The following is a 22,014-nucleotide window of genomic DNA, read 5'->3' as shown; positions in this document are numbered from 1 at the left end:
TGAGTTTTGTGTTGGCCAGTAACATGAAAAATACTGAGCTCCAAAGTCAGGAGTGAATAACCTCATCTGTTCATTCAAGAACTTCTGGTTTTCCCTGGTGTCAAGCAATTTCTGACATTGGTAGATTTCGAAAATGTAATAGGAGTGGAGAGAAACCATTGCATTTTTCAGGCCTTATCAAGTCACAGACTTGATAAAATGACAGAGGTGGCCTCTGGTGTTACGAGTTGCCGTCACACTAACAATGCTGGCAGAGGGTTTCATCAGCCGTGGTAAGCAATATCTTTATGGTGACTGCAGCGTGTAGCAGGAGTGCTTTTTTTGTTTGGGGGATTCTCAAAATAGGTCAGCCTGCTATAGGTCTGGGATGCAGTGACCTTCAGTGGACCGGAAGATAGGTATCATCTATTGGACTGAGTCCATAAAGATATTAAAAGAACATACTTGTAGCTGGATATGTGTTTTGTTCTTGTGCCTACTAATATTACAGTAAACAGCAAGAGCTCTTATTTCTTAGTGGGCTCGTGGGAGTATTCTCATTGAGATCAATGGAATTACTTGTGATTAAAACTAAGCATGCATATAATTCCTTTTAGGTTTTGGGTTTCAGACTAGTTTAAGAGCAAGAGAAGGGAAAGAAGAAACCTATTTTTGTGTTATGCATTATAGAGCATTGTTTTATATAGATATTTCAGTACAAACTTTGGTTACAGTCATATTTTCTAGGTGTCTGTTCTGTGTGGGATTTCCTACAGAGAAGAAGAGAGGCTGTAGTAATACCTACTTGTTACATTGCACTTCCTGTCAGTAGGTGTGAGAATCCTCTACAGAGAGAGAGGTTTCTGCTGTTCTGGAGCTGGGAGGACTGACCAGGAAAGGGGGTGTGCTTTGCTTGCTTTAGATCACCCAGTAAACTTCTTGGAGAAAGTGAGACTACAGCGTGGAAATACAGATTTCCTGCATCTGCTCAGCACAGCTCTGCATTCTTTAGGCCCTCTGAAGAAGTAAGAGCTTGTAGAAAGGAGTGCAGTAATCGGCAGGAAAATTCAGGGGCAGGTGTAATTGAGGAAGTATTTCAGAACATTTTCCTGTCCTCCGGTCATTGTTTTTAATGGAACATGAAAAGCTCAAAAAAAAAAAAAAAGAAAAAAAGAAGTGTAAGAGTCAGCACAAGACAGCAATATCTTTGTATGAAATAGATGTTCAAGCAGAGTCTCAGTTATTAGTGTTCAGACACTTAGCTGTGCAGAGACTTTACTCTGGGGGCTTTATTGCTCTGCAGGGAAGCCGAGGGACATGGTTCGTGGTCCACAGGGACCTGGCAGGGTTCAACTTTGTGATAGCTGTAGTGTTTTATGTGGGTGTTAAGTTAAAAGAAGTGGTGGAGGATGTTTCATGCCTTTTTTTTTTTTTTTCTTCTTTTCCTTTCTGAGTTATTACCATTTTTAGCTTTACAGGGGTTATTTTTCTCAGGCACAGATTGGGACTGTAGCAATAATATTGTTTGATCCCATGGAAAATTAGGATCTGTGAATTGTTGATAGCTCCAAAACATAGCTCATTCTCCTGAATAGACTTTACTCCAAAGTAATTGGCTTGTTGCTTGTTAAAATGCTCTTCTCTTCTTCTATTACTGCGCTTTCAAAAAGTATTAGAGCACATTAAAGCCTGAAAGAAATTTTGGTGGCGTTTTTTTTGTTTCTCTTTGGTTTAGCACTATCTAATTAGCCACATACAAACAGCCTTTGGTTAAAAAGTAGCTGTGATGAGGCTGCAGTTATGTGCAATTGTTTATTTACCCACCAGAAGTTTCACAAGACGTTCTGAAATTCACTCCAGAATAGTTCCTGGAAAATTATCATTATAAGTAAGGGTTTGCTTTTTTTTTTTTTTTTTTTAAGGGAATATTTTTATAATATCAAAAGCGGAGTCCTTCATGGAGTCCTTCTTAATTAATTTTCAGGTGCCCCAAAGCAGGCTCATTTCTTTCTTGGATAGTTTCAGCCTTAGCAGTGTATGTATATCAAAATGTAATTTGACTCTCAGTTTTAAACAAAATGAACCTCCCTGACCTATCTCAAAAGTGTCATTTGGCTTTGTTTTTCCTCTTTTAGCAACTAAATCTGAGCCACAAAGGGTGAATGCAGGCAAGAGAACAGGACAAAATGATCGTTCATACCCATGGATGTTCCTCACAGAACTTCTGTTTCGGTCCTTCACAGCGTGGAATATGTCACGTGTTAAAACCAGATCTTCAGGTTATTCTTTCAGTACTTCTCATGGTTTTGTATTACTTTTGTGAGATGGTTTCCCTTCAATTATGGAGTTGCAGGCTGTGGAAAGCAGCCATACTGAGATGGGAGTTAGGAGCACTGCAGAATCTCGAGTTAGCAGATTTAGCTTGCAGAACTGTGTTCTATTAAAAGTTTTCCTTCTGCTCAGGTATTAATGCTGCAGACAGCATATCTGTTACAAGTGCAGTCCTTTATGTAAAGGTGCTTGTTTGGCAGCTGTAACGCAGCATCTGGCCATATTTCAATATAACTATATCAAATTCAGCTTTGGCAGCCAGCTGGGAAACCATAATTTAATTGGTGAACCCGCATAAAAATGTGAAACAATGCACGTGTGTTGTTCAAATGGCATTTAAAATCCAGGAAGAAAAGTCCCCTCTGGCTCTTTCCACAGTGGTGCCAGTCAGGATGAGAGACTGTTTTCCGCCAGCAAACCTGTGTGAGAGTTGGTGCCTCAAAGTTATAACTCACTCAGCGGAGCCTGCATGCCTGCCAAGAGACTGTGGCCTGGGTTGTGATAGCCTGAGAGATGGGCAGGAAAGATGAAGAGGTGCTGGCAAGCGCTGACATTGAAGACTGTAATAAACAGCTTTCAAGGAATGTGTACGTGGTTCCTCTACAACTTCTAAGTGCTGCTGTTTTCCTCTGAAATGTGGAAACTGCAAATGGTCTTGCCAGGTTTTCAAGACAAATTCTGACTTTATGTTCAATTAATGCTTTGAAGAGAAGTAACAAAAGAGTGTTGGGTGTTGCCTTCCTGTCTGTCCATTTCTTGCAGAACACTTTTCTCTGTGTTGCAGCAAATGCAGAGCAAAAGCAATACAGCATGTTGGCATTCAAATAATAATTTTCTTTGCCTTCATTTTTACTTTGCCTTTTTCTTCAAGTCCTGCCTTTAATGAGGAGGATTCATGAGGCCTGTGCTGGGTCTGCTTCCAGGAGGTACTTCAGTACATGCAGAGGTTAAAGTGCCTAAATGGTTTCCTGCAGAACAAAGGGTATTTATGCCTCTGAATAGGCTGCTCAATTGGAGCATTTGTGAGTTTTTCCATACAAAAACCCCAACAGCAACAGAAGCGACTCTGTTCAGCTTCTGCTTTCCCTGCTCCAGGCAGATGTTTCTTGCTAAGAGTAGACAATGAGAGTAAGAGGTGGTGGCACAGGCCGTATCATGACATCCTGAGTTACAGCATCTGCCACTTCTCTGGGTATTTGAAATCAGAGAGTTAGGTCGGAAAGGAACCTCAAATTTTCAGCTTGTTGATTTTACAGTGACTGCTGCTGTCTGTCTGGTGTTCCCCTGAAAACTTCTGTTGAGGAAGGTTCTGCAGCCCTCATCTCTGAGTTTCACTCCAGTAACAGGGAAAACATTTTGGAGGATATCTAATCCTCAAGTCTATTCAAAGGGAGCTCTGGAAAACTTCCTCAGTCCAACCTGGTTTATACAGAAGAAAGGATCAGGCTGAATGCAACTGCCTGAAAGGGGCAAGACTTCGTATGGCCCCTGGTCAGTATTTCGGCTGAAAATGTATTTCAGTCAGCACATGCACGCAGAACACACATGTACCCCGTGTACATGCATATGTACATGGTCAGTCACACAGATCACAGACAGAGCACTCACAGAAGCACAGACAGCACCAGCAGTCTTGTCTTGCTGCCCTCTCTGACTGAGCAGGCTGCAGGTCTGCTAAATGAGAATATGTAAGTGAGAATATATGTGCATAAGGTGGGTCCCTCCAGCAGCCAGGCTCAGACACTTATGGTTCAACTTTTGACTATGCAAAAGTCAGCTAACCTTGACAAGAGTATTTTCAGATTAAATACTCATCTGTGAGTTTTCTGTTGCTCTTAGGATATGTGTGCACTTGAAGTAGCACACTTCAAAAGACCCAGCTGGCAGTGCTTCAGGAAAGCCTCCTGCATCGGTGTTATTACATGTGGCATGAACTACAAAATATTTTGATTTCTTACGTGAGTCACTCATTCATATCTTTGGGAACGAGGCTGTGAAAACTGCAGGGAAAATGCATGAGTCTTACTGAAATTCTTTATATATCATGAGAGAAGGTACTCCTTATCATTCTGTGATGTCTAGGTATCTCTTCTTCAGTAAAATTTTTCATGGCATAGTTCTAAAGTTCTGCCTTTTATCTTGCCTCTGCACTGACTTTGCATGGCCTTAGTGATGTTGCACAGAACAGAGGCAAGCCTCGCTTTCCTTAAGCTTACCTCAGTGAGTGTAAACAGTTCTGAGATGCAGAGGCTGAAGTCCCACTGTGATTGCACTGGGGAGGAACACACTTGCTGGGTGACTGATCCCTTTGGACATAGTCCATTGTTTGTTTTTCTGCTGAATATTCTTGTCCCACTGCTAAATTTTGCAAGAATATCTGGGTATGGAGCAACTATATATATTTATTTTTTTTTTTTACTTCAGAGTAGCCTAGATCTACTGCAGGAAATGCGCAGCAGAAGCACAGAAAGCTCAAGAGCAGAGGAGTGATGGGACAATGATATATCATGTAGGATAAATGATCCTCTTCAGCTGGATGCCTTTCTCAGCTCTACCTCTGTGTCGTGCAGGACTCATCTGCCTTGGTAAGAGGAGCCACTGGTGCTGGCTGTCGGTGGGGAGGAGCTCCCGCAGCAGTCGGCAGCCTCCATCCCCTGTACCCCACTTCAGAGGGCACCCCTGGTGAAGCTGGCTGGCCTGCCTGCAGCCCAGCCAGGGCAGGTGTTGCTGGGGTGTGGGAGGCATTCCCCAGTCACAGCGCCTGGAGCATGAAGGTCATCTTTTCCTAACCTTCTCACCAGCCCCTTTGCTCTTGTACAGCCCCTTAGGGAAGGGTGGGAAAAATGCTTTTGGACGTACTGTTATATCAGTTATAGTACATTTCTTTTTTTTTTTTTTTTTTTCAGTATGATGGGAGCCAAAGCCCAGCAGCCTTGAAAATTACTCTGAAATCTTTTTTGTCAAAGCTTTAACTGAGGTCACTGATAGTAAGAAAAAAGCATGAAAGGCAGGCACAGCAGTTTATGATTTGGGCTTCCTGCTTCCTCAGTTTTTTGCTTGAAAGATAACTGTAGCATGTAAAGGTTTGAAATAAGAAGTAAATTTTTATATATTCATCAGATGAATATTTTCTATTCTGTGCTTACCTGGTTTGTAACAATTCTGAAAAACACCTAATTTACTTTTCTCCCTGAGCAGCTGCAGATTTTGTTGTCTGAGCAAAATAAGGGTAATAAAACGCTGCAGCAGGGATGCAGACATAGCAGTTTTTCTCTTAGCTATGTGTGTAAGCAGTGATTCTGTAATATACATTTGGTAGGTGTCTCTCGGTATGGATACGGTGTTAGCCTCCAAACCCTTGACCACCCTTGACCTGGACCAAATGGCTGGTTGCTAAGGCAACAGGTTGCATAGTAACAGTTTTTGTTCTTAGGTTGAAATAATCTTGCTTGTCTTAAATATTATCTTTGGGGAGGTCAGAAGATGTTCATCAGATGAAACTAGGAAAGTTTTTTTTTCAAAGGAGAGGCAAAAATATTGATGTTCAGCAAACCGAGCATCTGCAGAGAGATGTTCTTTGTTCATTGAAGAACGTAGTCATCTCCCCCACTTTATCCACTTTGTTGAAGCAGAGGTCAGCAGCTCAACAGCAAAAAAAAAAAAAAAAGCAGTTCTTGGAAACGAGATGGCTGTAGGAGCTTCAGGGGAATTTGTTTGCTGTGTGACTCCAGCTCCCAATCCAGCTGAAGGCAATAGCCAAATATTAACAGCTTAACACTCTACTAACCTTGAAAATTTCTGAACGTAGAGTAAGCTCCTGTTTTCAAACTGGACTACTTCTGAATTCTGCTGACCTGATCCTGATGCACACTTGGAGCCCTTTATGAATATAAATTTTAAAGAGTTGCAACCATATACTTCAGAATAGCAGTATGATAACAGAAAGACTAGGGAAAATGTGGGTCCTCCCTGGAAGAAAATGGAAGACCTGGTTAGCCGGGATATGGAAAGGCTGGGGTATATAATGACTTTTTTTCCTTGGTCTTCATTGGCAAGTGCTCCAGGCACACTGCCTGAGTCTCGTAAGGCAAAGGCAGGGACTGAGAGAATGTAGATGTTTTTGAACCTGGCCTTCTCCTAGGGAACCTGGAAGTGCACAAATGCATAGGGCTTCTGAGGGAACTGGCAGATGGTGGACCTGGCAGGGCCAATAGTTCCTGACATATTTTATAGCCTTCTATGATGGGATTATAGTGTTGGTGGATAGGGAAGAGCAACTGATGGGACCTACCTGGGTTTGTGCAAAGCATTTGACACTGTCCTGCATACATCCTTGTGTCTGAACTGGGGAAACACGGATTTGGTGGAAAGTTAGCTCAGTGGATAAGAAATTGATTGGTTGGTTGCACTCGACAGCACTATATCCAAGTGGAGACAAGTGGTGAGGAGTATTCCTCAAGGGTCGTTCAGCCTGGAGAAGAGAAGGCTCTGGGCAGACCTTATAGCAGCCTTCCAGTACCTAAAGGAGGCTACAAGAGAGCTGGAGAGGGACTTTTTACAGGGGCCTATGGGGTAAGAAAAGGGAGAATGGCTTTAGATTAGCCATAAGGAAGAAATTCTTTACTGTGAGGGTGGTGAGGCGCTGGAACAAGTTGCCCAGAGAAGTTGTGGATGCCCCGTCCCTGGAAGTGTTTAAGGCCAGTTTGAGTAGCGCTTTGAGCACCCTGGTCTAGTGAAAGGTGTCCTTGCACGTGGGGGGTGGGATTGAATCTAGAGGATCTTTAAGGTCTTTTTCAACCCAAGTTGTTCTATCATTCTCAGTTGAAATACAGAAGTGAGTCCTGCGGAGAGACATGAAGATGGTCAATGGCTCGAGGAGATGATGAATGAGGGCAGGCATAGGAAACTCAGTTTGTCCCACTTCCAGAAAAGAAGGGTAAAGGGGATTATTACTGCTGCCTACAGCTTTCTGGTGGGAGCATGTAGAGAAACTGGAGCCACACTCTTTTGGGAGGTATGCTGTGAAATGGCAAAAGGCAACACAGGAAACTCTTATGCAGATGCTAAGAAGAAGTTCTCGTTGTGAGAGCAGTCAAACACTGCAGCAGGGGCCTGAGAGGCTGGAGGATTGCCAACCGTGGGGACAATCAGAGCTCAGCATGGCCCTGGTGCAACTGAGTAGGGTTTGGATCCAGTGACCCCCTGGGCCTCCTCACAGCTGAGATAATTCTGAAAGTCTTGGTCTCTTTCTCTTTGACCACAGAGAAAAGAAAATGTTACAGAGCCCAGATCAAGACTCTGCCTGTGGTTGGTACTGAAAAGAACTGGGGTTGTGTGGTTATATTACCCTCCTTCCCCCCACCTCTCTCTCAGCCCTCTTTTCTCTGGTGAACAGCGTCATCACGTTATACCTCAAGTATTTGGTAACGAAATGTAACTGTAATGCCCATAGAGGACTCTTCAATATATCATTGATTTCTTCCTTTACATTAAACATGCTGCTCTGTGTTTTATCTTTGTACCCTTTTGGCATATATAAAGTGAATGGAGTTCAGCCCTGACAGGAATATAGGCAGGAGCTTATAGGAAAACAAAATCCAGACAAGCCATGTGATTGGAGAGGGGGTCTTTTTTTTCCTTTGTGCCAGTTGATGTAATTTCTCAGCAGCTGTCAACCTCTCACACTGCCAGAGCAGTCACTTAAGGCTGTGATGCTACACTGTCCATTTATCCATTTCAGTCTCAGAAGGATGTGAAGGGCTGCAGTAAATCTAAACAGTCCAAAGAGTTCACTCAAATGAAGGGATTGGCAGTGGTGAGAAGGAGAAGACAGAAGAAACAGAGTTTGAAGGGGTGTTTTTATGTGATGGAAGGAATAAAAAATGCAGAGGATGTGACCTGACTTGTTTTAGGCCGTTTTTCATGTAAATCTCCAATTACTTTACAAAGTGTTACTAGTCCTCAGCGTGCTGAAGCAGTACAGGTTTGAAAGGTTATACCAGTTGCTCAGTGCTTCTGCAAATCAATAGCAAATCAAAACCAACAGAAAAACTTATTACCCTTACCCAGCAGCCTGGCCAGTGAGTGCAATACCTGTCTTGCCCTCCACATTACGCAGTTGTGGCAGGAATGTGCATTTGGGAGATGTAGATCTTGAGGACATGCCTGCTTGTCATTAAAGAGTTGGCAGAGCTTCCTTTGGGCATGGAAATGTCAAGCAAGTATCTTGGCCAGGTTATTAGATGGTTGGTTACAGCCTGACATTGTAGGACGTGCCAGTGGTTACGTGGGGGAAGAAAAGACACTCTTTGCTTCCTGTCCCAAAGTATTCCAGCTATGCTGCTGTGCTCTGGGACTGACTGTGTGGCAGGCCGTGCTGCAGACACTCAGGAAGTCAGCAGGGTTTATATAAAGCTCTGCTGGTTTTGCAGAACCTTTTGGCTCCTTTCCAGGCTGGAAGTGGCAATATAAATAGAAGAATGTCTCACTTTTGAAGCCTGCCTTCTATTCACGGAAAGGAAGAACTTTGCTGGAGCTGTGATTTAATAGCTGTTAAATACAAGTCTCAAGACCAGTCCTTTGACAGGCTGAACCACCTGACCACGTTTCAATGGGATTCAAGTGAGCTCAGTAGCATACAGCATCACATCTCTGTTAGCTGTTGCTGACACCTGAATAAGGTTTGGCTGTATGAAAGCAGGGTTCAAGAATAACCCATCCTCCCACCTTTCCTCGCAGATGCTTTTCTCCCTGCTAAAAAACCCCAAACAAATGTTGCCTTTCTTTTCCTTTTATTTTTTTTCTTTTGGACAGATTAGCAAAATGTTTGGGACAGTAGTGGTTGGAGTTGGAATTGCTGGCTTAGCACGAATCCGAGACTTGATGAATCCGATGCCTTCCAGCCCTTCTGAGCACCTGAAACTCCTTGGATTCGTATCCAGGTTAGAAATTTCATCTTAGCATGTTTCATATGTATATCACAATGTTTCATTTTTTTCTGGTGTGCGTGTTTTTCCAGGTGGAGGACAACTATCTGAGGAGGTCAGGGATGAGATACAAAGTTTTATTTTTCTCTTATAATTAAGGCTGACTGAAAAGGGAAAGTTTATGCAAGTATGCCTGTCATTCTGAGTGGCAGCTCAGAAATGAGCACAGAAAGCTTTGCAACAAGGAACGAATGGGTTGCCTTAGTGAAATACCTTTCAGAAATTACTAAAATAAAAACTGAGAGATGTTCTTGCTGCAGGATCTGTATGATAAGAAGAAATTGCAATTCTCTCTGACTGAAATGTCCTATAGGTTTAAGGTAGTGCAGACAACAACTACATTAATGACCTGGTGTCTGAATAACATTTGTAGAAATGTTTTAAAAAATAAGTTTTACAGAGTTTAAAAAAGCTTTTTTTACAAAAAACATATGCTGTAAAACTCCTAGTACTCCAACTTCATAATAAAATTGTAATTTTTTTTTTTAAGCCAGGTATTGAACCTGTAGACACCTTTAAAGAAAATCCCATGATTTAGTACATACAATAAGGTTGCTTCTTAGAGATCAGCAGTTTTTCTCACTAGACTGGAGCTGTAGAAATTTAGTATGTATTTCCTCTGAGCGTTCCTGCTACACTCTCTGCCCCATTACAGTGGAGCATAAAAGTTTTAAATAGTTAGGCAGTACATAAATGGATCTCAGATTATGAGTGTATATTCAGTATTTAAATCATGAAGGGTTGTTTTGAGACTGAATGGACTCATTAGGTCACTCCCTTTATCTCCCTGCCAAATACACTTCTGTCCTCTGATGCCTCTGCCAGTGCTACAGCTGGCCTTGAAGAGCACTGAAAATAGGGTTTCCACTACCTTTTTTAAGAAACACTGCTGTTGAAATGCATGGATCACAGTCATCTTGCTTGTATCCCAGTCACACTCAAACATTACCTGTCTGCTTTCAAGTCCTGCTTGTGGCCTGCTTTCATGCCTTCTGTCCCCCCTCCCGAGACAGTGTCAAGGTGCCTGCTCCAATCTTTAGTAATGCAAAGGGCTTTTGTGGGGAGTGTGTGTGTTTCATTTTCAGCTGGAGATGTGCTCAAGTGGCCAGCCAGAAGGGCTTTCCCCCTAGCACTGACATGCTGTGTGTGTTGCAGGGTGTGAGCCATCACAGCCAGGCATCTGCTTTGCCCTTCTGCTGCTTGTCTGTACTTGTAGTTGTGCGTGGCCCTGCCAACTCAAGTGCTTTTGCCCGCTTTGTCCAGGACAGGGGGGAGAAGTTCTCCCATAGGAGCACAGTGCTCTTTTAAGTCGCTCTTTTACAAAGGCTCTTTGGTAATGATGCTGATTAAAAACCAAAATGCCAGAACCAGAAAGCACTTTACACTTCAATAGCAGGCCAGTTTCTGTACTGATACCACCACCTAGACACTGGCACATCTGTTTGGTTTTCTTGTGAACTCCACTTTTGTCTATAAGTGCTCACACTCTTCCTGGATAACTAAGCTGCCTTTGTTATACCCTGGTTGAGCTCAGTGAGACAGTGGTCCATTGGAACAATTTTTAAGTACTGTTATACAACATGCAGTTGTGAAGAATAGACTGTGACAGCTATACTCTGGTTTGTATTTATGCTAAATATGCAGGAGAAGTTTTGGAAATATCAATGAGGCCAAGCAGATTAGCCTGGAAGATGCTCTGAAAAGCAAAGAGATCCATGCAGCCTTCATCAGCACAGAGAACAGAAGTCATGAAGAAACCATCAGGTATTTTGAGGGATTTTCCCTTCCTTTTCACACCCTTTCCTTTGTATTTTAGAAGCACAGAGGAACTGTGTTAACTGTTGCAAGAGAGGATGTTGCAGAGACACTGGAAAAGAGACTGCCAGACTAGAGGCCTGAAATGAATGATAGTGAGTTCCCTAGAGCGCCCAATAAGCCCTGGAAGAGAGTGGGATTTAAGATGCATTCATTTCCCAAGTAATTCCATTTGCATACATCTAGGCCTGTGTTTGATGGACAGGCAGCTTAAAACAAGATTCAAAGCCTTTCCTCACAGATTATAGAGCAGAACGATGTGACAGTGCCTCCCTCCAGCTACTTGGGTGTCCGTAAGTTAGAAAATGCTGTGGCATTTTAGCGACTTGATATAGGTGAGTGAGGGAATTCTGTGGAAAAAGAAGACTTAAAACCCAGTTTCCCTGCTGTTCAAATGTGTAATGTAGCCACTACCCCATCCTTGCTAGGAGATTTTCCATTTATTTCTGTTACTCCATATTGAGCACTTCTCCTTATGGAGCTGGTTGTGGGAATGAGAAGCAACTTGCACAGCGGTAAGAGATGATTACAATAAAATTCTCTTTAATGGCTGGTCTTTTATCCCTTTCAGAATGTTTTTAGAAGCTGGGAAGCATGTCCTTGTTGAGTACCCCATGGCTTTGTCTGCTAAGGCAGCCCATGAGCTCTGGGAGATGGCTGAGCAGAAAGGTAACACATTTGTTCTCAAGAGTGTAAAGTACTACCTGTTGGGTAATATCACAGGCATCAAACTGAAAGGCAAGTGTCCAGCCTACTGTAAGTCATCACATGCAAGAGAGTATTCCTGTCTCAGAGATGCGCAAATCTAGGATTTAAGGCATGTGCCAGTAAGGAAACAAATGTGAATGCTCAGAGTAAGGTACTTTTGCCCTCACAAAAACATACTCTCTGTTTGTGACATTGAGAATGCAGTTAAAGAAGGAACCTTCTGTCACAGTGATAGTAAAGCACTTGGTGAGTGCAGCCATTGGGCTTGAGCAGTTCCCTGTCCTCTCTTTCCCTCAAAATAAAACTGTGAACACCTCTCCTAGCTTCTAGCATTTGTGATGTGCTGGTCACACACAGCTGCTCATGCTATTGCAGGGCAGCAAGGCATCCCTGTCTGAAAGACAATTTATCTCTAAGCAAAATATTTTTATTTCTGGGAAGTGTGTGGTCCCATCCCTGTGGTGACAAGGGTCAGAAGTTGGCAGTTCATTTGAGGTCGGTGGGGATGAAAGGAGCTGCAAGGGAAAGAGCAGTGGTGGGTGGGAGTGGAGTGCCAATTATTTGGGCGAGTTGCACTATTCATACCACTGCTTCTTAAAATTTTCCTCTGTGGCTTTTGTCCTGAAACACTGGAGGTATAGGATTTCTGCTTTGCTGTTTGCCTGTACCAACACCACTTACTGTCGTGTTGCTCGCCAAATGCTTTCCCATTGAGCAGAATTTATGCATTTTCTCTTGAAGCAGCAGCAGTTGCTGTTAGCAGCCTAAACTGAATCTCCTGGAAATCTTCCAGAAAAACACATATTGAATGAGGGCCGCATTCAACTCGTGTTGCATAACCTTTATTCCAAAGAAGCCCAATTAATTGCAATGGAGGGAGGTACTCCTTAACATATTGTTCCAATCTTGGTCTGAGCATTATGCTATTTTTTCCCTTCCTTTTTCTTTCCTACTACCCTGGGAGGGAAAATGCAGAACAGGGAAATGTGAGGGAAAAGAGGCCAAGAATTAATCGACCCGTTACTCTGAAGACTCATGTTTCAGCCTTAGTTGAGTATTGGGTTTCATTACACAGTTTCTGTTAAACATTGTGGCTGCTGTTCCTGTAGTTTTTATATTTGCTGTCTTCTGAAAATCCTTAACCCAGATTGATGCCTCAGCACAGGGCGTATGTTTGATTTTCTTCCTGACATCACTTTGCCAGCCATGCATGAGAATGGCATGTGAGAGTGAGTTCCCACTGGTGGTTAGTGAAGCCTTCACTGTGTAGACATGCCTTTGATTCACACAGAAAGCTTTTATTTAATCTGTCCTAATTTTTGGCTTGGTTTTTTTGTGTGTGTGTGTGTGTGTTTTAATTTATTTTTTTTTTTTTTTACTGGCAGATAAAGTGCTCCATGTGGAGCACATTGAACTTCTTACTGAAGAGTACAAGCAGCTGAAAAAAGAGGTGGCTGGGAAAGACCTGGTGAAGGGAACGCTGCATTTCACAGGTCAGTAGCTGTGAGGAAATCAAGGTACATCTGGACTTGTCTGCCTGCTCCACAGGAATGCCAGTCCCTCCAGGCTTCAGTCAGTCCTTTTACACAAGGCTCTGTCTATAAACTGAGTAGGGACAAAGGTATCAGTTCTGGATATTTCCATGAAATAATGGAACTGTCTGGAAAGCAGCTTTGCCTTAACAGTACAGACTGTTGCTTTGCTACTCTCTTTCTGCTATCTGGTGAGGGGTGCCTTGGTGTATGGAGGAGAGAGCACTCCTTCAGACCTTCTGTACCCTGGTGTGAGGGACAAATTTCTCATTCATACTGGTCTTGGAGAGGAGGTTGAGCGCTCAGGAAACCTTTTTAATTTCTAGGGGAGACCTTTAGTCTTCCGTACTGGTGTTTGGCCCCAGAAGAGCTTGAAGAGATTTTTTTAGCTGTTTTTTTTCTCCCTGCTTTATACCCTTGTTGAATATACATGTAGTCTCCTGTCCTCAGCACGTCCTGAAGGGTTTGTTGTGTATGTACTTTGTGCAGCCTTCTCTGCCACAGGTCACCAACTGATCCATTTGAAGGCTGACTGTGTTGGCTTCACTACTCAGTCCATCCACTCATGGCCTTTCTACAACCAGATCTCTAAGTCTACAACTCTGCAGTTTCTTCATCCTTTCCTATGCAGAAGGCATTATTCTTCTTCCTATTTCTCAAGAGTTTCTATTATGTTGCACCAGGTAGTGTCCTTGATGAAAACAAATCAGGATTCCCAGCTTTCAGTGGAATTGCCCGACTGACTTGGCTGATTGACCTCTTCGGAGACCTCACTGTCACCTCTGCCACCAGAGAAAAGCAGAAGGAAAAGAATTATTCCAGAATGACTGTTCACTTCCAGACAGCAAACAAGAAGTGAGTAATAGCTGTGGCAGCAGATGAGCCGGGCTCCTCATTGTCTACAGGAGTTCTGTATCCTCTCTTCCTCTTGTGGAAACAATGGTTGGATGTTGACATGAAAGTGTACAAGAGAAAACTCTTTAGATGATGCGTTTTATAGTATTGAGTTTGATCTCCTTTTTAGTATATGGTGACAATATCTTTTCTTTCAAATAGGATATTTTTAATGGCCTTGCTATAAAATAACATGTTTTAAAATACCTTAGGACTATGAAGTAAGTCATCAGTGTTTCAAACCGTGGATTAAGTATTCACCTTGGTCCAAAGTCTGGTAAAAACTCTCAGGTTTGGTCATTCTGGACCATCTGTACAGAGTTTGTCCTTTCAGATAGGTTGAAGTTACTGATTATGACAGATTAATGTGTGCTATAGGTGCAACTCGAGAATTATCTGATGTGAAAAGGTATGGAGAAGTTACCCAAGCTCTGTGTGTTTCCTAGGAGGTAGGAAGAGCGATGGAACAATTTGTTCCTTTCTTTTTACTCTCGTTTTCCTGTTTTTCTATATAGCATGCTCTGCCTTTGACATAGATGACCCTTTATAGGCATATGACAAGAGACATACTGAAAAGACCGTGGAGAGCAGGGGAAAGTAAGACCCCATGGGAAAATATTCTGGCCTATGTTCATTTGTAACAAATAGCCCTTTTTTTTTGTTGCACACATCTTGCTAGAACTCTTAAAAAAAAAAACAAACCCAACACAGAATTTTAGAAAACTGTTTTGGTAAAGTAATAACCTGAAGGACTAGTATTTGGGGAGTGAATAATCAGGGCTCCTTTAAACTGTTAGTTTCACCACGGGTCTTGTAAAGCATTTTATCAGCCACTCCTACAAAGCTCAATGGTGTTTATCTTGGAATTAGCATCTTGTTTTAGCAATCTTTCTCTCTCTTTGAATAAAACATCATTTCCAATTCCTTTTAAAATGCAGTTGTGAGAGGAACAGAAGTCTGTATACAAGCTCTGTTTACCCTCTTAGCAATTTGCTAGTAACACAAGTAGCTGTAAAGATCTGGATAGAGTGAGATTTTGAACTAATTCCAGCAGGTGGAACTAGCGGGTGGTTTAAACATTTCCCTCTCTGTCCTGTCTCCTGGGTAGTCCTTAGCTGCTATTTATGATATTTTGCTGGATACAGAACTGTTTCCGTTTTACTTGTTGTTTTTTTTTTACCTGCTCCACACCACTAACCAATACTTGCTTTTCTTAGGCCTGGATCAGTGTTTTGTCACCGTGAGTGTTTTAATGACTTTGGGGACAGTCAGTTTTACGCCTCTGGGATAATTCATGCCAGTTGGAAAGTTGCATAGCGTTCCTGTATTCTGTTTAGTGCTGGGGCTGTATTTCCTGCTGACCTTCCCCTGCTGACGTCAATGGAGTTACTGCAGCAGACAGTTTGGCCCGCTCTCTTGTCAAGTGAGGTTATGGGCCAGCAGCAGTGGTGGTGGTGGTGTTACAGCCCTGATTTGCCCAGTCTTTATTTTGCTGAAGGATGGGAAAGGTCTGCACACCTTTTCTGAGAGCTATCCCATCCTTTTGTGAAAGACAGGAGTGCACTAACCTTGAGAAAACAGGTTCATTCGTCCTGTTTTCTGCCTTGGAAAATACAGCAGGTGCAGAGTGCGGCAGCCTGTGTTCTGCTTGTTAAGCAGGGATTTGTGCAAAGGGTATATAGCCTGTCTCTGCTGCACAGCCCACCCTGGCTGCTTGTCTGTCTCTGGGTGGATTTTGGAGGTGTGTGTTAATGCCTGGCACCCAGCTATTTGAGAGATGACCTCTGCCTCTGTTGTGTTTCCAAGACAGCTGAGCTGACAGCCTCTCTGTGAGAGAACATTGAGCAATCCAGGAAAAGCCAAACCTCTACTGCCAGCACGTCTGGTTTGGGACTGACTGCAGTTCCTGTCCCAGGATTACAGAGCTTGGATTCAGTAAATGTCAGAAATCAATTTTTAGTGCAAGCTGGAGAGATAATGATTTGGGCAACGTCTGTTTTGATGTTAACCAGGGGTAGGGTCCGATTGTCTAATCCCCATCCAAGCTAAGGGAGACCCTCATTGACTGCATGATAAATAAAAAATATTGGCATTTTCAAAGTGTGAAAAGGAAAATTTTTAAAAGAAATTGAAGACATATTCTGACAATAAACATTTTAAATTATGTTTTTATGGGCATCTGAGCTTACAGAGTCTAATAAAATAGCTTCAAATTGAACATTCATAAAAAATAATGTAATACATGCTTTCTGCAGAAAGTTGCTGCATACAATATTAAGCTGAGTGTACCCAGAATTCTTTCGAGCATGAAGCTTCTTCGTTCTTCTGGACGTACAAAGAATGTTTGCTTCATTTTGGTTTATTGAGCTAACACAGTTCAGCAAGGGCCACTCATTATTTGAGGAACCAGGGAATCAGAAAAGCAGAAAGTCTCTTCCCATCTCTGAATAAAATGTAGCTAGGATAACTCTGCCAGAAAGACAGAAAGTCAGGATGGTTTCTTCTCTGCAGGCTGTTTGCTTTGCAGAAAGTCAGTATAAAGGTAGTTTGTTAATGCTGGAATAAATTTTCTTTTTCTTCTTCGTCTTTAAATATCCAACATATTTAATGTGGCCTTATTCAACTATCAAAAATGTTGGATTTGTTGCTTCTAAGTAACACTACTAACAATTCTAAATAACTAAATACATCTGTAGCCAGACAATACTCTGATACAAATCTTTAACGAAAATGGGTAAATTGTCTATGAAAAACGCAGCAGCCCTTCACAGTTTGCTGACATAAAATATTAGCCTGTTTCTTAAGCTACAAAATTTGCTTAAATAATGTGTGGACTTACAACATATCTTTATAGCAAAATAAGAGAGCAATTTTAGACTAGAAGTTGTTGTAATTAAAAAGAATATGTTTTGATTACCAATCAAGTAGCATCAACCTCTCTTTGGGAAGATGACTATAAATCCAATTGCAGAAGGAGATAAATCTATTAGCAAACCCAACATTTTCCTGCTCACTGATCTGAATCAGTCATTCTAATCATTTTGATTAAATTCTGCCTGCTCTGCATGATTGTGCTTCTGGTTCGGTGGTTTAGCCAAGCTAGAGCAGAAGGCGTACACTTGAGCCTGATCACTGGTGTGCATCTGCTCTAGATCACCCCAGAGAGGTGACCCTGCGCTGACAGGGCCTGGTTTGGATCATATTTGTGAACTCCTTGCTATTACATGATGGAGATCTTTGCCTATGCCTGCCCGGTGGTTTCTTCATACCTGCCTACCTTGGAACGGCAGCTTTGAATAACAGTGACCTGAACCCTCTGTGGCTGTTTACTATCACAGGAATATAAAACCAGCTCTGTCAAGTCAGAGCGAAGCATCGCTTGCTCAGCAGCCTCTGACCCAGATCAACAGCCTTAACCTCAGGGAAGGAGGATGAGAACGCAGAAAGCACTGGGTGATATGGCCCTCAAGCGCCCTTCTGGCTTGCAGTGACATGTAGCCTTGAGACTTCCTAAAACCCGTGGTGTCTTTTCATTTATTAGTCCTCTGAGGATTTTTTTGGTGTGTTCTTGCAGGCTGTGATGTAGGTATTTTTTTTTTTCTCTCCAGTTGTTTTATTCTGTTCAGGTGGGTTCGTCTGGTTGTACTTGGTTTTTAGAGGGGGGTGTGGTGTGGCAGTACAGGTGAGCAAAGAATAATTGTGCAGTGATGTAAGTATAAAAAATGAATCCTAAAGTATGAAAGATGAGAGATGCAGAATCATTAAGCTGATCGCTCTGCAGAATGCATTCAGGGTAGATTGACAAGGACTTTCCTTCCGGATCTAATGATATTGAAGATTTAATGGGCAGTACTTGGAGACAGAATTTGTTCTTCCAGGCTATTGATGCCTTCATAATTTGTGAACGGCAGACTATGGTGGGCCATAAAGGACTGTGGAAGGGCCATCAATAACCGAGTAAGAAAAATAATGTGCATCCTCTAAACACGGGCAGCAGTGAGTGCTGATGAATGAGCTGCGGAAAGGTAATGGCGTGGTTCAGGCAGTTGACAAAAGAGCAAGGAGGGAGGATTGTGGCTGTCTCTAGTGTTGAGGACCATTCCTCAAAGTCTTTGCAAGCATTTGCAGTGTTGCATCAGAGAGTCTGCTGAGAACCCTGAACTGATGCAGCACGTCCCACGGCTCCTCTTTCCTCAGCCAGTATGGGAAGTTGGGGGCGAAAGTGCGAGCTGTGCAAGTCAGTAGACAGTACCATCAGTGCTTGGTTTAGAGACTGTAGCTATCAAGTTGGCATAAGACAGGACTCTGCTCTGATTAAGAAAGACCAGCCTGAGAACTGAAATAGGAAGAATTGTCATTTTCTGCTATAATTTTTCGGAGCTCAGTGCTCCCGGTGTAGAGAAAAACGTATTTTCAAAGTTCAGAGAGTATGGACGCTTGTGTCTGTGTGAGTGAACTTGCCACCTGTCCAGCTCATCAGAAAGAGATGAGGTTCAGCTCACACTGTAGCAGCTGCAGGTACATCATTATTTACCTGAACGACTTAAATTTATTCTTGCTGAAGGAATGACTAGCCATTGAGGGCCTTGTGGGATTAGCTGTGATTGAATCATGCACAAAATACTTGAATGTTTACCTGCACTTTTCATCCAAGTCCACAAACAAACAGATTAAACTTCCCTCTTGCCTGTGAGCTGGCTAGACGTTGCTGGCTTCACTTTGTGCATGGGGAAAACAAATCTGGAGAGAGCGTAGATGGTGTGCTGGAAGCCATGGCATGATGAAGTGGCAGAGTTAAGACTATTACTTGCTGTTGAGCTCTGTAAGCACAAGACATGTTTTTCAGAACACGTTGCCTGAATATGCAGTGATTGATATTTAAAAACGGTGCATTTATTAGAGCACTTTCTGTAAATATTGATAAAAAAGCACATAGAGCTGTTGATTCCATTTCTTAATAAATACTCTTGCTCTGTTCCTTCACACTAGACCTCTGACTTGGATTGAAGAAAGGGGACCAGGGATGAGACGTGAAAAGAAAATCAACTTCTGTTTCACAAGTGGTTGCCTGGAGAACTTCCCTCAAGCCCCGAGGTCTTCTGTGGGCCTTTTCATGCAGGATCAGAACCTCTTTGCCAAAAAACTGCTGGGCCAGGTATCCAAGGAAGAGCTGGCTGCTGAGAAATGGAGAATTTTGAGGTGCCTTGACCTTGCTGAGGTGATCCAACAGTACTGTGAAGAGCCAGAGAAAATCTATTCCTGAGGCTGCTCTTAGGGAAGCAAGAACATGGCAGACAGAAAAGCTGTAGGGGTAGAACTCACTGTTGCCATCAAGCAGTTGCTGTTTCTGTTTTATTACCTTGTTTTCAGTTACTTGTGATTCCTAGACTGACTCTCTGACTGGGTGATCTGGAGAGCCTGGGCTATACCATGTGCCTTCTGGTTTGCAGCAGAACAAAGCAGCATTCGCCTACACCGATGCATTGCTGTCCTTTCAGGTAGATAGGAACCTAGCAACAACGGGCTTTCTTGTGGTTCAGTTGGAAATATCCCTGAGAGCATTTCCTGGAGAACTGTAAATACTATACATAATTTTTCTCTTCTGAGATGTGTTCCCCCCACTCCAGATACGTCTGAAAATGAGATGTGTGTCGATAGTATTCATGTGCTATTTTCTAGAAAGGAGTATTATCTACAATGAAGTTCTTGTTGAGTTTTCCACCTCTCTACTTGATATGCAGGGCTTGTGCCACCACAGTCCTGGCCTTTTCTTCCAGATGCCCTGAATTGTTCTGTGCGTTTGCTCCAACTAGTTGTTAGGTTTGCGGTGCTTTTGTGTGTGGTTTCATTTTTTGGGGACGTGGGTGGTTTTCACAGTGGAAGTCATCTGCCTTTAAATAGAATCCATATTCGTATCGAACCAGAATAGGAGAAAAATCTTGTCCCTTGACAGTTGCCATGTTAGTTCACTCAGTTTCTCTGGTGTCCTGTGCCAGCATACAAATCTTTTCCCAACTGAGATTAGGAACATGTATTCAACTAATGCTTTGCCTGCCTGCTTTCTACTGAATCTAAATATTTTTCTTCTGTTGTAGTGGAAGCAGCATATTATTGTGCCTCGTTTGTGTTCTGTATCTAATTCAGCATGTGAATGGATAACAGTGAAAAATAATAAATATCCTGCCTTTAAGGAAAAAAAGTAACTAATGTGCTCCTGGAAACAGAGAAGTTCATTAGAAATAGTGATAAATTTAGAACAGAACTGTAGAAAATGGAGCAATTTGCAAAGATAGCCATGCAGTTATGTCGTGGTTCAACCACAGCTGGCAGGTAAGCACCACGCAGCTGCTTGCCTTGTGGGGTAGGGAAGAGAATCAGAAAGGTAATAGTGAGGGAAAAAAAAGGTGTGTTGAGATAATGACAGTTTACCAGGTAAAGCAAAAGCTGCATGTGCTAGCAAAGTGAAACAGGGAATTAATTCACCACTTCCCACGGGCAGACAGGTGCTCAGCCATCCCCAGGAAAGCTGGGCTCAGTCGTGCACAGGGGCTACTTGGGAAAACAAATGCCCTCATTCTGAACTTCCCCCCCCTTCCTTCTCCTTCCTCACCTTTATATGGTCAGCACGACACCCTGTGGTACAGGATACCCCTTTGGTCATTTAGGGTCAGCTGTCTTGGCTGTGTCCCCTCCCAAATTCTTGTGAACTCCCAGCCTACTTGCTGGCGGGATGGGATGAGAAGCAGAAGAGCTCTTGAGGCCATGCAAGAATAATTCAGGAATAACTAAAACATCCCCGTTTTATTTGTGTTTCCAGCACAAATTCAAAACACAGGCCCGTATTAGCCTCTGTGATTCGATTGAACTCTGCCCCAGCCAAAACCAGCACAGGTTATAGCATGTGACACTTGTGTGAATGCCTCTTTAGCATTTATACTGAAGTCACAGGATCACATAGGAAAATATTATCACTTCCCTAAAGAAGCATTTTAGGGTTAGGAGCCTAAACACTGCACAAAACTATTAACAATTCCTCTGATTGCCTTTTACTTTCTAATTGCAGCATCTGGTGGTGCTGCATTAATATAGTAGCAAACCGCAGTCTGTGCAATTATTCTTTCAAACCAGAAGCATCTTTTTGTTTTCCGCATTGTCACTTGGGCAATCTTTGAATAAGGGAACATCTATGTTGTGAATGTATACATAATTACAGCCAGTCAATATTGATGGAAAAAAAGTCTTCCTTTGGGTAAATTGTGTTCATTCGGAAGTTAGATACTGTTCAGTTAGCTGGAAACAAGGAAGTGAAGTCCATATATTTTCTTCCAAATCAGTCGGATTTTAGGAGTGACACCTTTTATGGACACCTTACTGAGCATTCACATGGGCTCCTGTGCCAGTGTGGTGGACGTGGTGTGGGCAGATCTGGTGCCGTATGAGGTGGAAAAGTGGATTTTTGGCAAAACGCAGAAAGTCTGTCTAGGATTAGAATGAAATTAGAATTTCCTCTATGTGTCTGTCTGCTATGTATGACAGCCTGTGAAAGGTCCTGTTTCTTGATAAATTCCTGATCTGTGAATATGGGGTGAATACCACTGGTTTACATGCTAATTCAGAATGGGTGGCTTTGGAGGGAGGGCAAAGGGAACGGAGATTCACACATCTCTAGGCATCAAAATTAGCCAACACATCTCCCTGGGCATGCTCTGCAATCGCTGGTGAGAGCATTAGTATTCCTCTAAGAAACAGGGAATAAGTTCACAGGAGCT

At 42.6% G+C, this 22,014-nt stretch overlaps 1 protein-coding gene across 6 annotated transcripts in view; it reads left to right on the top strand.

The window, feature by feature from the left end:
- The window catches only part of BLVRA (biliverdin reductase A), a 32,952-nt gene extending 13,029 nt beyond the window's left edge, over positions 1 to 19,923 (top strand). For 2 of the 6 annotated variants that reach the window (XM_027901501.1, XM_027901499.1), the window contains exons 2-7: positions 9,124 to 9,251; positions 10,941 to 11,060; positions 11,683 to 11,780; positions 13,205 to 13,312; positions 14,035 to 14,206; positions 19,235 to 19,508. In XM_027901501.1, coding sequence (XP_027757302.1) covers positions 9,133 to 9,251; positions 10,941 to 11,060; positions 11,683 to 11,780; positions 13,205 to 13,312; positions 14,035 to 14,206; positions 19,235 to 19,508 — 891 coding nt within the window. In that variant the 5' untranslated portion in view covers positions 9,124 to 9,132. Of the gene's footprint in view, positions 1 to 4,759; positions 4,896 to 6,128; positions 6,243 to 8,849; positions 8,991 to 9,123; positions 9,252 to 10,940; positions 11,061 to 11,682; positions 11,781 to 13,204; positions 13,313 to 14,034; positions 14,207 to 19,234 lie in introns of those variants that run through there. The other 4 variants (XM_027901503.1, XM_027901500.1, XM_027901502.1 and 1 more) reach the window with 4 other exon arrangements.
- The last annotated feature ends 2,091 nt before the right edge of the window (positions 19,924 to 22,014 follow it).

This window comes from Empidonax traillii, unplaced genomic scaffold (genome assembly GCF_003031625.1).
Source record: "Empidonax traillii isolate 1590-97213 ecotype Southwest subspecies unplaced genomic scaffold, ASM303162v1 scaffold793:size290412, whole genome shotgun sequence".
Classification (NCBI taxonomy): domain Eukaryota; kingdom Metazoa; phylum Chordata; class Aves; order Passeriformes; family Tyrannidae; genus Empidonax; species Empidonax traillii.
Note: the sequence above shows the minus strand (reverse complement) of the source record. Positions and strands in the feature narration are given on the sequence as shown.